Source organism: Schistocerca nitens, chromosome 2 (genome assembly GCF_023898315.1).
Source record: "Schistocerca nitens isolate TAMUIC-IGC-003100 chromosome 2, iqSchNite1.1, whole genome shotgun sequence".
NCBI classification, from domain to species: Eukaryota; Metazoa; Arthropoda; class Insecta; order Orthoptera; family Acrididae; genus Schistocerca; species Schistocerca nitens.
The window spans coordinates 402871779-402885777 of NC_064615.1; the positions used below are offsets into that span (position 1 = coordinate 402871779).

A 13999-nucleotide genomic window follows, 5' to 3' on the forward strand; every position below is an offset into this window, starting at 1 on the left:
GTGTACAATTTTAATGGCTAGCAGTGTAAACTGTGTTTCTGTTCCTCCCCAACATCAACCAGTGTCCACAGCAATCACATTAATGTCATTGCTGTGACAGTAATTTTAAATTCTTCCGCTTTCTTTTATAATAACTGCAGAATTTGAGCACGTTTTAATTTTGTGTTTTGAGGTTTGATTATAAAAAGCACCTGATGAATTAAAAACTTTTATGCACAGTTGTATGAAACAATTTTGATTGAGGTTCTACCTAAGTTACCGATACCTGTCCCAGATTTCGCGGTGAGTATACATGATGTAAGCACTTTCAATAAAAACACAATGTTAAAAGGAAGGCGATAGCTGCATCGGCACTAGAAACTATCGAATATAACAGCTACCTTAAACGATATTCGTTTGTGAACTGATTACACATTTTTATCTTTCAGAAGGTTTGAAAGGGGAATTTTCTACCATCGCGCAAGCTTGGCGACACTGTTTGTTTATCAGCGATTCAATTGTCAGCTGTCAAGAGGAAGAAGGCGTAAATGTTTGTGTTAGGTTATGTACTGTATTGGCGTTATTAATAAAGTCATCGATACAAACAGTTTACGAAAATGCATGACGCAACGGAACGAAAATGCGAAATCGAATCAAAACTTGAAAAGGTTTGTTAATAAATATTTTCGATTACATTGTTTTGTTGTTGCTTTGAGAGCTTTCTCGGAAAACATGGTAATACTTAACGTACGTTTCTTGTTGAAGGAGTTGAATAACCTGAATATGCTAAAGGAACTCAAGGGCAAAAGTAATCATCTAACAAAAGGTATGATTAATATACTAGATTCCTTTGAACATCGATTGGCACGTTTGGAGGAGACTATATTACCAGTTTACAATGAAACTGGCAACTTACAGAAACGTCAGGAAAGTATCCTTTTGAAATTAAGAAAGTTTAAATTGTAATCTGTAGTCTGAGAAGAAAAGACTTCATGTGGTCATTGTATTATGAATCTGATTTATTGTGCTAAGGTATCTTCAGTAGAGGAATTGATCAGTGTACAACAAAACCATTTTCTTCAGAGTCATATGTGAAACAAACAAATTTGTGCGTTCATTGTATACACTTCAAATAGTAAACTATCATAGCAGTGTGATCATAATACAAAAATATTTATTAGGTATTTTTAGGTTAAGTTTGCGGAAAACCATAAATAGATGATATCAGTAGGTCTTTAAAGACTGTTCAGACAAAGTACTGTTACATCAACAGAATGTAAAACCATATTTCGTAGAAATCATAAAATGTTTGTGAAGTCTTATCATTAAGTATATTGTAACTCAATAGTGTAAGAATCCTACCAATCCACGAAAATGAATGCTGTGTTTGAGCTTATTAGCACCACCTATGACATGGTGGTATTCAGTGTCAGTGAAGCATCCATTTCATTAAGGATAACCTGCCCTGTTATAGACGCAATGAATTAGGCACAGGTGGGGAACAATGCTATTCTAGACACATACTATTAACAGAAAAACCTCACAGTGTTTCATTTTGCAAGAGAAAAATTCTGTTGAGTAACTAATGAAAGGAAGAGAAGTTTCAATAAATCGTTCCATTTCAACATGATATCAGAGTCAGTCAGATATATCTGGAAAAGACAGATTAACACCACTTACTGCTGACAAGGAGACTGTTTTCAACCTCCCAGTGAAGTGATCTGTCAAGTGACAGGTTATTTTCCAAAATAACATATATTGTCACACAGAGTCTTACACTTTCTAATCTCATAATGTGAATATGTAGGGGGAGTAATTATAATATAATGAGTTTCTCATTGTCATTTTCGTTATCGATGTGGTCGATATAGTTAACAAACATTTACTTCATCCCAGTTACATTTTCACTGTTGGTTAGTGTATTGAGTTTTATTTTCTAGTTTAAAACAAATTCTGGCAATGAGAACTTTTGTTCACATTATCTGGTTTATTTAGTTTGTGATGCTATAGTTTAGTTACTTTATTAATACTAGAAGTATCCTGGTAAAAGTTTGTTTTCAAAAGTTGTATTTACAATCATGGAATCATGTACTGTGGGAAACAGTATAGAGAACAAATGCCAGGTCAGGACAAGTTACAAAATAAAACAGAAACTTTCTGCACTAATGTGTAAAACAGAGGCAGCTCTCTTACATTAAAAAAACTGTAATTTTTGAACAGTACTTTTTCACTTTAAATTACTGCTCAGCTAATAGTGATCAATAAGTTTGAAGACCCATTTAAATGTTTCTAGACAAACAAAATTATAGTGCTAATGGGAAAATAGATAGCAGGCTGGTGGGTGTTCATCTGTAATGTGAGGAACTAAAGAAGTCCCAACATTTTGCTAAGTTAAAAATGCATTCAGCCATAAAATTTTCAGATCAAACAATATGAGACCAAAGCTAATAAATAAAATAGTTCTAATCAGATTTTGGAATTCAGGTTTTTTTATTATATCATTATAAGAGATTTATTTGATAGCAGTCTGACAAAGAAAACATCCTTGACTGCAAACACCAGACATTGAAAAAGCACTTAAGGCACTGGATCATGTCATTGGTTTCTACAGTGTCAGCCAAGAAGTAGCACAGGTAGTGCAAGCAGGGCCTGCTCCAGGATTGGAGCCTTTCCTGGCAGCGATGGATAGACTTCAGACAGCACAACGTTACTTTGAAAAGAATAATCCACAGAGTGTTGAACTCGAAAACATAGTGAGTAACTTTTTTGCTTTTGCTTTCAATAGAGTGTGTGTGTGTGTGTGTGTGTGTGTGAGAGAGAGAGAGAGAGAGAGAGAGAGAGAGAGAGAGAGAGAGAGAGAGAGAGAAAGAGATGGGCTTAATCCAATATATAAATAATATCTAACAGTCCATACTCATTATTCCTAACTAGAACTTAGTTCATCCTCTGTGGTGAGTAGCAGCCTGTCCTTTCTGTATTGTTGTTCTATATTTCATGTTGATATACAGATGCATTGGGAGCCTGTTTGTCTCTTCCAAGCAACAGGAGAGTGAGGGGGGGGGGGGTGGGTGAGGGGGAGAGAGTTTTGAATGACTACCTGTCATGATTATAAGTGGCTAATGAAGAAGGAAGTACATGGTACAATACCTTTCCACAAAATCTAGTACCTCATATTAGGGTCTGAAATAGGCCAAAGACATGGTCTGTTGTAGGCTAGCATGTGTAGTGAAATATGAGTAATTTTATCTAAATACATGAACTGTAACCCATATTTGTAATACCATATAAATTGTAGTCTCAACAATAAGCTTCAGCTTTTTTCATTTGCACCAAAAATAAGAAAATATGGAAGGGTGATAGAAAGATAACTTGCTCAGCTTCCTCAACCTGGACTGAGATTAGAGTCATAGGAATGAAAGTGAGCCAACAAGGGCTGAGATGGTAGACACTGCATGAGATGACATTTGGAGTAGTATCTTTCCACTTACGATACTTCTAAGTATTGTCATTAAATAGGTAGGTTTGAAAGATATTAGCAACAGAAGTTACTCTCTGTTACCTTCTCCTAACATGTGGATCCTTCTTATTATAGGTATTTAGTGATTTCTTTCTTTGCTGAAGAAAGTATCTATTGTTCTTGAATGGGACATTCTGCGATATTTTTTGCCCACTTTCAGCATAATACTCTGAGTTGGGTCTTCTGATGACAATTGTCTACTGTCTTTGGACAATGTTTTCGTATTAAGTTAAGAGGTATATCAAAATATAGAATAGTTATTTATTGATGCATGAAGTGTACATTTGAGGATCATCCAGAAAGTAAACAATGGTTGCACGTCATGCCCAGCACTGGTCCTTCACCAATTTATAGGCAAATAAGCAAGGTTTATGGTGACAGTGCAATGAACAAGTAGTCAATGAGGAAATAGTGCATTATATTTAATCAAAGAAGAAGCAGTGTGCTCAAGGAAAATATCCAGGAAAACCAACAGTTTGCTTTAAGCATATTACATGAATCCATCCCACAAATTTCACATTTGCATCTGTGTGAAATTGTGACAGAGCATCTTGGCTACAAAAAAGTGTGTGCTCTGTGTATTTTTATTTGACAGATGTCCATAACATTAAACTGGTGGGGGAAGCCCTTGAATTTTTGTCTGAATAAGACAATGTTGGTGAAAAATTTCTTGACTGGATAATAACGAAAGTCGGGGTTGTATTCAAGATTCCAGAGAACTAGCATCGCTCACTCCCCCCTCAAGGCCTAAAAAAGAAAAACCAAATCTCAACACCAGAAAGTGGTGGCAACAATGTTTTGAGACAAAAGTGGTGTGATCCTTTGGAGTTCATGCCAAGAGTTTGAATTATCAATTCAGACACCTGTTGTGAAACTCTTCACTGATTTCAGTACACTATCCAAAATGAGTAATGTGGAATGCAATGCTGTTGTCAAACTTGTTTTTGACTCTGGACATCCTCCTTACAGCCCTGACTTGGGACCGAATGATTTTCTCTTGTTTCTGAAACTAAATGAAGTTTTGGGTGGAAAACAGCAAGCAGTGATGGAGAGCAACAAGGGAATTGAAATATCGGCCCCACATTACAATAAGTGCCTCGACAACTGTGGTGATTACCTTGAAAAATGGTACTGTAACTTCATAAATAAAGTTTTGTGTTGTCATCTTGTAGAATCAGTTGTACAGTTGTAGTGCAGGTGGTCTGCATCTTCCCAACATTTTTCATTTTTATTTAGTTATGCCAACCGTTCCTTACTCTCTGGAGAAACCTCATGTATTTGAGTAAGTCTCCCATGATTATTGACATAAAATTGCATGTTACTCTTGTAAAGACCATCTTCATATAATTCATAAGAGTGAATAGGTTGTTGCAAGAAATTAAGATGTCCAAGCCCTTCTTAGAGCAAGGTAGCAAATGTGTGTCACTGAATCTGAAGCAGAACAGTAATAACAACTTTCACTGTCACCACCGATCTAATTACCAGGTGGCCTCAAAAATGGCAAGTAGGAGAACAGTCATGTGTAATCTAATACTTCTACATCTACATTTATACTCCGCAAGCCACCCAACGGAGTGTGGCGGAGGGCACTTTATGTGCCACTGTCATTACCTCCCTTTTCTGTTCCAGTCGCATATGGTTCAGGAAGAATGACTGTCTGAAAGCCTCTGTGTGTGCTCGAATCTCTCTAATTTTACATTCGTGATCTCCTTGGGAGGTATAAGTAGGGGGAAGCAATATATTCGATGCCTCATACAGAAACGCACCCTCTCAAAATCAGGACAGCAAGCTACACCGCGATGCAGAGCGCCTCTCTTGCAGAATCTGCCACTTGAGTTTGCTAAACACCTCCGTAACGCTATCACGCCTACCAAATAACCCTGTGATGAAACGCGCCGCTCTTCTTTGGATCTTCTCTATCTCCTCCGTCAGCCCGACCTGGTACGGATCCCACACTGATGAGCAATACTCAAGTATAGGTCGAACGAGTGTTTTGTAAGCCACCTCCTTTGTTGATGAACTACATTTTCTAAGGACTCTCCCAATGAATCTCAACCTGGTACCCGCCTTAGCAACAATTAATTTTATATGATCATTCCACTTCAAATCGTTCCGCACGCATACTCCCAGATATTTTACAGAAGTAACTGCTACCAGTGTTTGTTCCACTATCATATAATCATACAATAAAGGATCCTTCTTTCTATGTACTCGCAATACATTACATTTGTCTATGTTAAGGGTCAGTTGCCACTCCCTGCACCAAGTGCCTATCCGGTGCAGATCTTACTGCATTTCGCTACAGTTTTCTAATGCTGCAACTTCTCTGTATACTACAGCATCATCCGCGAAAAGCCGCATGGAACTTCTGACACTATCTACTAGGTCATTTATATATATTGTGAAAAGCAATGGTCCCATAACACTCCCCTGTGGCGTGCCAGAGGTTACTTTAATGTGTGTAGACGTCTCTCCATTGATAGCAACATGCTGTGTTCTGTTTGCTAAAAACTCTTCAATCCAGCCACACAGCTGGTCTGATATTCCGTAGACTCTTACTTTATCAGGCGACAGTGCGGAACTGTATTGAATGCCTTCCGGAAGTCAAGAAAAATAGCATCTACCTGGGAGCCTGTATCTAATATTTTCTGGGTCTCATGAACAAATAAAGCGAGTTGGGTCTCACACGATCGCTGTTTCTGGAATCCATGTTGATTCCTACAGAGTAGATTTTGGGTTTCCAAAAACGACATGTTACACGAGCAAAAAACATGTTATAAAATTCTAAAACAGATCGATGTCAGAGATATAGGTCTATAGTTTTGCGCATCTGCTCGACGACCCTTCTTGAACCTTGGAACCTTCCGTTCCTCTAGAGACTTGCAGTACACGGCTGTTAGAAGGGGGCCAAGTTCTTTCGTGTACTCTGTGTAGAATGGAATTGATATCCCGTCAGGTCCAGTGGACTTTCCTCTGTTGAGTGATTCCAGTTGCTTTTCTATTCCTTGGTCACTTATTTTGATGTCAGCCATTTTTTCGTTTGTGCGAGGATTTAGAGAAGGAACTGCAGTGCGGTCTTCCTCTGTGAAACAGCTTTGGAAAAAGGTGTTTAGTATTTCAGCTTTACGCGTGTCATCCTCTGTTTCAATGCCATCATCATCCCGGAGTGTCTGGATATGCTGTTTCGGGCCACTTACTGATTTAACGTTAAGACCAGAACTTCCTAGGATTTTCTGTCAAGTCGGTTCATAGAATTTTACTTTCGAATTCACTGAACACTTCAGGCATAGCCCTCCTTACGCTAACTTTGACATCGTTTAGCTTCTGTTTGTCTGAGAGGTTTTGGCTGCGTTGAAACTTGGAGTGAAGCTCTCTTTGCTTTCGCAGTAGTTTCCTAACTTTGTTGTTGAATCACGGTGGGTTTTTCCCGTCCCTCACAGTTTTACTCGGCACGTACCTGTCTAAAACGCATTTTACGATTGCCTTGAACTTTTTCCATAAACACTCAACATTGTCAGTGTCGGAACAGAAATTTTTGTTTTGATCTGTTAGGTAGTCTGAAATCTGCCTTCTATTACTCTTGCTAAACAGATAAACCTTCCTCCCTTTTTTTATATTCCTATTAACTTCCATATTCAGGGATGCTGCAATGGCCTTATGATCACTGATTCCCTGTTCTGCACTTAGAGTCGAAAACTTCGGGTCTGTTTGTTATCAGTAGGTCCAAGATGTTATCTCCGCGAGTCTGTTCTCTGTTTAATTGCTCGAGGTAATTTTCAGATAGTGCACTCAGTATAATGTCACTCAATGCTCTGTCCCTACCACCCGTCCTAAACATCTGAGTGTCCCAGTCTATATCTGGTAAATTGAAATCTCCACCTAAGACTATAACATGCTGAGAAAATTTATGTGAAATGTATTCCAAATTTTCTCTCAGTTGTTTGGCCACTAATGCTGCTGAGTCGGGAGGTCGGTAAAAGGAGCCAACTATTAACCTAGCTCGGTTGTTGAGTGTAACCTCCACCCATAACAATTCACAGGAACTATCCATTTCTACTTCACTACAGGATAAACTACTACTAACAGCGACAAACACGCCACCACTGGTTGCATGCAATCTATCCTTTCTAAACACCGTCTGTGCCTTTGTAAAAATTTCGGCAGAAATTATCTCTGGCTTCAGCCAGCTTTCTGTACCTATAACGATTTCAGCTTTGGTGCTTTCTATCAGCGCTTGAAGTTCCGGTACTTTACCAATGCAGCTTCGACAGTTTACAATTACAATACCGATTGCTGCTTGGTCCCCACATGTCCTGACTTTGCCCCGCACCCTTTGAGGCTGTTACCCTTTCTGTACTTGCCCGAGGCCATCTAACCTAAAAAACCGCCCAGTCCACGTCACACAACCCCTGATACCCGTGTAGCTGCTTGCTGTGTGTAGTGGACTCCTGACCTATCCAGCGGAACCTGAAACCCCACCATCCTATGACGCAAGTCAAGGAATCTGCAGCCCACACGGTCGCAGGACTGTCTCAGCCTCTGATTCAGACCCTCCACTCGGCTCTGTACCAAAGGTCCGCAGTCAGTCCTGTCTACAATGCTGCAGATCGTGAGCTCTGCTTTCATCCCGCTAGCGAGACTGGCAGTCTTCAGCAAATCAGATAGCCGCCGGAAGCCAGAGAGGATTTCCTCCGATCCATAGCGACACACATCATTGGTGCCAACATTAGCGACCACCTGCAGATGGGTGCACCCTGTACCCTTCATGGCATCCGGAAGGACCCTTTCCACATCTGGAATGACTCCCCCCGGTATGCACATGGAGTGCACATTGGTTTTCTTCCCCTCTCTTGCTGCCATATCCCTAAGGGGCCCCATTACGCACCTGACGTTGGAGCTCCAAATTACCAGTAAGCCTACCCTCTGCGACCGCCCAGATCTTGCAGACTGAGGGGCAACCTCTGGAACAGGACAAGCAGCCATGTCTGGCCGTAGATCAGTATCGGCCTGATATAGAGCCTGAAACCGGTTCGTCAGACAAACTGGAGAGGCCTTCCGTTCAACCCTCCGGAATGTCTTTCGCCCCCTGCCACACCTCGAGATGACCTCCCACTCTTCCACAGGTGAGGGATCAGCCTCAATGTGGGCAGTATCCCGGGCAGCCACAGTCGTAGTCCGATCGGGGGATGCGTGGGACAAGCTGGCTGTCCCTGTCAAACCCCCATCCGGACCCCCACAGTGATGCCCATTGGCAACAGCCTCAAGCTGTGTGACCGAAGCCAACACTGCCTGAAGCTGGGAGTGAAGGGATGCCAACTCAGCCTGCATCTGAACACAGCAGTTGCAGTCCCTATCCATGGTAAAAACTGTTGTGCAAAGAACGTCTGAACTAATCTACAGAGAGCACAAACAATTCGACACAAAATTTAAACGGTTATTAAAATACAAGATTGCCTAGTAAATGCAGTAATGCTGCTACTTGCGCACTGCTGACACACTGCTTGGCGGCGGAAGGAGACTACGCAATTTTACATTATTCAGGTACTAAAACGTGATGCTACAACTCTCAAATACTATAATATACCCGAAATTTATGAATTAAACAATGCAAGTACCGAAAACACGCAAAGAAATTAAGGATTAAACTATGTAACAAATAAGTGAGCTAAGCATATCCAAGTAGTGCAACTTACAGTTGAAGTAACTGCCTCCTACAAGAAAGATGAAATAATTAAATCACTCTTGTGGATGAGGGGAACAAAACAGTATGTGGGCTATATAGAAGTGTAATTCATAATGACTGAAGTATTGCAAAGTAAGAATGATGCATGTTGTTCTGATGATGTTAATGGAGTGGAAAAGAAAAAGATTTAGGGGAGGCAGGTTATTGTAGGAGGAAAAAAATAGCAAATGCCAATAATTGAAAGCTTTTTACAATGGATTTAAATATATTGCACCTAAATGAGGGGTCTGAAGTATGCTCTCCTATCATAATTGTAGTTGTTGTCGGTGATTGTAATAAACACCATGGTCCTTTTTTCTGTGAGCATCATAATAATTATAAATACTGTTATAAAATACCCAATTGAGCAATTGAGATTATTTAACCTGATGATCTTTTTACACAGACAACACTATTTAATGCTGGAGGTGATGCCCTGAACAGAGAATTTAAAGATCTGCTCATGCGACACAGCAAGCCAGTACCTCCAATTGTTCTCTTGGATTTGATTGGGGCAGATGAAGGTAAGTCAATTCTGCATTACTGTTTGGCTGATGATGCGAGCAGTGTCATGTTTAATACATGCATAATAGTTATTAAAGGTTTTGAAACTAGTTCACTGCCAGAGTGTTATACGTTACCTGCCTCAAAACAACAAATAAATAATTGTCATTAGTTACATTATACTATGAAGAATGGAGTTAGCAGTGCAAACTCATTTATTACACTTGCTATTTAGTTATTTATTATTATGACATAATTTGACATCAGTTCCAATTAGCCACAACATTTATGCAACTGATTCTCATTGAAACACTTGTCTGCCTTTCACCTGCCTGCCCCCTCATCTGCTTCTCATCTGCCCCCCCCCCCCCCCCTTCTGCAACCCATCTCCTCTACTTGAACCTGCCACCCATCCCCTGCTGGCCAGACAAAGTCATTAGCATTGCAGCTTCAATGCAGTGACACACCAAACGTATGGCTTGTATGGCTGTGCTAGTCATTTTAGCACATCAAAAAAAAAGTTCAATCTTTCATGAATGTGAAATGATGTTAAATCTCATCTTATTGTAGTCAACTATCTAATATGCACTTCAGTGACAACCATTTTCTCAGACACTGGTGCTTCCATGCTGTTATCTGGAGAGCATAGAAAGAGAGAAGGCCACTGACTTGGAAATCTAATAAGTTATGTTCGCCACATGGAGGTGAGGTTGAGCTATGGACAGGCTTCAGATATAGAAAAAAAAACACATTTACACACGCAAAACTCTCTCTCTCTCTCTCTCTCTCTCTCTCTCTCTCTCTCTCTCTCTCACACACACACACACACACACACACACACACACACACACACACGGCCCCTGCTGTCTCCAAGCACAGGCTTGACTGCAGTGAGCAGTGATCTCAGCTGTGGAGGATAGTGAGATGTAGAAGAGGTGTGAAGCAAAGGTGGGAAATAATAATGGAGTAGGGGCGGGGAAGATGCTGTTGTGATGATGTGTGAGAATGTGCAGGGATGTGGCAGGGACAGGATGGAGGGCTACTGGATACTGCATCAGGATGCTGTGCTGGGGAAGGGGGGGGGGGGGTTGAGGGGGGACACAGAAAAGGAGAAAGGACTGAACTGGGCAGGTGAAGGTGAGCTGGAAGGATAGACGTAACTGTAAGGCTGGAGCAGTGGCAGAGAAGGGCAAAGAGTGGAGGAGAGGGACTGCCAAAAGTTGAGGGCACAGAGGTCCACAAGGGTTACAGGAAGGAAGGATATGTTACAGGAAGAATTGTCACCTTGGCAGTTCAGAAAAGCTGGTGTTGGTGGGAAGAATCTAGACAGCCTGAAGATACAGTCATTAATGTCATGCGCACAATTTTGCTTGGCATGCTCTTCAAGTGGATGGTCCAGCTGTCTCTTTGTCACAGTTTGGCAGTGGGCATTCATGCTTATTAGTGGTCGTGCCCACATGGAATGCATTGGGATGCAATACAGATCTGATCTCTGTGACATCAATACTCTCAATTTTCTGTATTTTTGAAGTTGCATGTATCAAACTGTGTCGTGAATTATCTTTCAATTTTTGTTAATAAATGCACTGTAATGGCACCATGGAATTTATATAAAATATATCAGCTACCTGCATTTCCTTTTATACTCACATAGGCAGGCTGTTTTCAACTCTGAATGAAACCAATTTGCTACAAGAACTGATTCAAGGGACTATGCCAGCAAGAGAACAGAACAGGTAGGGAGGACTTCAAAGTGTCTGTGCACTAAGTTGATCCGGAAAGAGCTAAGTTGACTTTTGAAATTTTGAGTGAGACGAAATGACCAGTTATACTGTACATTGCCTATACCACTTTCTACAGACTCGTGGTTAGGCCGAGAAACATCTGTGGAGGCTTAGTATCATGGGGGGGGGATCTTGCAAGGTCTTTTCCAGGGATTTGAGCCATGATGGACACCTGCTGTATAGATGAATATCTTAACAGAGACTGTAAGGCCCCAGCTTAAGTAAAAATGTCTGTTAGATTTCAGTTTTGATAGCGCTTGGTCACGTCAAGATTAGGTATGTTGTGTATGATAAATTTATTAATAGTGCATAGCAATGTTTCATTCTGACAGCATATTAATTCTGTAAATATTAGCTGTTCCAGTTTATTGTATTCAACTATTTTGACAATCTCCTGATAAATAGTCAGGGTAGTAAGTACTATATTCAGATGTTTCATTTTTTTTATGCTATACTTTCTGACTTGTTACACACCCACGAAAATCATCTCATGTTTTGGATCTGTGGAACGAAAACTGAATCTAATCTAATCATAACAGTTGCTCTAGTCCTGGGTGGTACAAAGTCATGAGGGAGGGAGCTCTTTTGGCCGTCAGTAGGTATGTGCTCTTTTGGCCAGTCAGTGGGTAGTGTCTGTGCAGATATGGTACCTGATGGGCAGTGACCAATTTTTATCCAAAGCACTGGGTGAGTTCATTTGTTTGTTCATACGGGAAGGTCAATGACAGTTGGCGATGACAGAATCAAGACGCAAGCCCTGCAATCTTTCTCAAATGATTTTACAGTAGAGGTCACTATCCATTTGATGGATATTACATAATATGTTGCTACATATGAAATTTAGCTAACATGCTGAATTTTTCTTTAGACTTGGTAGAGATCTCCATCTGTCACCAGTTTTAAGAAAATTGATCTAACGTAGGACACTCATTTGTGATTGTGCCATACCAGCGATAAAGCCAGAGTAAAATATGCACACCATTCCTCATATTTCATAAACGGTGTGAGATATTAAAATCATCTTTTGGCAAATGATATCACACAAAGAGGAGAGTATTTTGCTGTATGGTTATTATGCAAACCTTTACTATCTACTGTATTACTCCACTAACTAAAACCTTTTTCCATGAAAGAATTTAATTTTTAAGGGCCATCGATAGTTGGTGAAGTGGGAAATCATATGGGTTTTGGAACAACATAAGTGAAGACATTACATACTTATTTTGTATCGAGGATGTGCTTTTTGATGAGATACTGACCTTACTTTTCCCCAGTTCCTTACTTGATAAACCAGTTTCAAAATTCTCTCACAATTGCTTCTGCACAACATGCTAGTGAAGCGAGACTTGTGTAAATTGTGCTGTGTTTTTGCAAAAGAAGTAAATTTTAACATGGCACCAAGAGAAATGGGTAGGTTTTACTCAAAATTCGCCACTTTTGACACTTCTCTGAAAGTGAAAAATGGTTAACAAGCCAGGTGGAAATAAACTGCTGCTTTTTCAGCGAAATTCTTTTTAGATACTAATCAAAGCGGATGTGGCAGATCTTTTTGAATGGTCACCATGCAAGTGTGGGCATGGAGGGAACCTACTTAATATCTACAAAAAATGTGAATGTAGGCTTCAGTTTAAAATGGCACATCCCTTCCAGCACTTAGCATTTTCCCTACAGTGCCTGCCCACAGCCCCCACCACTGCCACTCTCCCCATGTGCGCCCTGTCACCTGCGCATCTGCTGACCACAGTATTCAGCATGGATTCTATCTGGGGGACGGTAAGTGATTTGAGAGACAAGACACGGGAGATCTGTACAGTGGGTAGTTTGTCTGTGAAGGCCACAGTGAGATCCTCTGTGTTTTGGTCAGGTAACATTCGTCACTGCTGATGTGACAATCATGTCCGACTTGGCTGCAAGGAAGGGACTTTTTAATATGGAAGGGTGGCAGATGTCAAAATGGAGGTATTGTTGGTGGTCGATAGGTTTGGTGTAGACTGATACAGCCATCAGTGAGATGGAGGTAGACATCAAGGAATGTGGCTTGTTGGGCCTAGGAGAATCAGCAAATGGGGTAGATAATGTCAAGGCTATGAAAGAATGTGGATAGGACGTCCTCACTGTCGGTCCAGATCATGACGTCTTCAGTGAATCTGAACCAGATGAGGGGTCTGGAATTCTGGTTGGCTATGGAGAATTCCTCTAGATGGCCCATAAATAGTGGCATTAGAATGGTACTGTGTGGGTGCTGGTGGCTGTACCACACGTTTTGTTTGTAGGTGCTGTCTTCAAAGGAGAAGTAATTGTGGGTGAGATTATAGTTAGCTATGGTGACCTCTTGTCATGCTCTGAATGAATAATATCCTCTCCACTCTCATCTCCACCCCTCCCACAGTGTTATTCCACTGTCCATCCAATCTACTCAGTATCCTTGTCCAATCCCGTACACAAGGCTCGTATACCTGTAAAAGACATAGATGCCAGACCTGTCTCATACAT

The 13999-nt window shown here is 40.7% G+C and overlaps 1 protein-coding gene across 3 annotated transcripts in view; it reads left to right on the forward strand.

Annotated features, from left to right (window-relative positions):
• Positions 1-492: 492 nt before the first annotated feature.
• LOC126236255 (exocyst complex component 7) overlaps positions 493-13999 on the forward strand; it is a 116373-nt gene continuing 102866 nt past the window's right edge. For all 3 annotated transcript variants that reach the window (XM_049945409.1, XM_049945407.1, XM_049945408.1), the window contains exons 1-4: positions 493-647; positions 745-910; positions 2542-2732; positions 9625-9742. In XM_049945409.1, coding sequence (XP_049801366.1) covers positions 597-647; positions 745-910; positions 2542-2732; positions 9625-9742 — 526 coding nt within the window. In that variant the 5' untranslated portion in view covers positions 493-596. The remainder of the gene's footprint in view (positions 648-744; positions 911-2541; positions 2733-9624; positions 9743-13999) is intronic.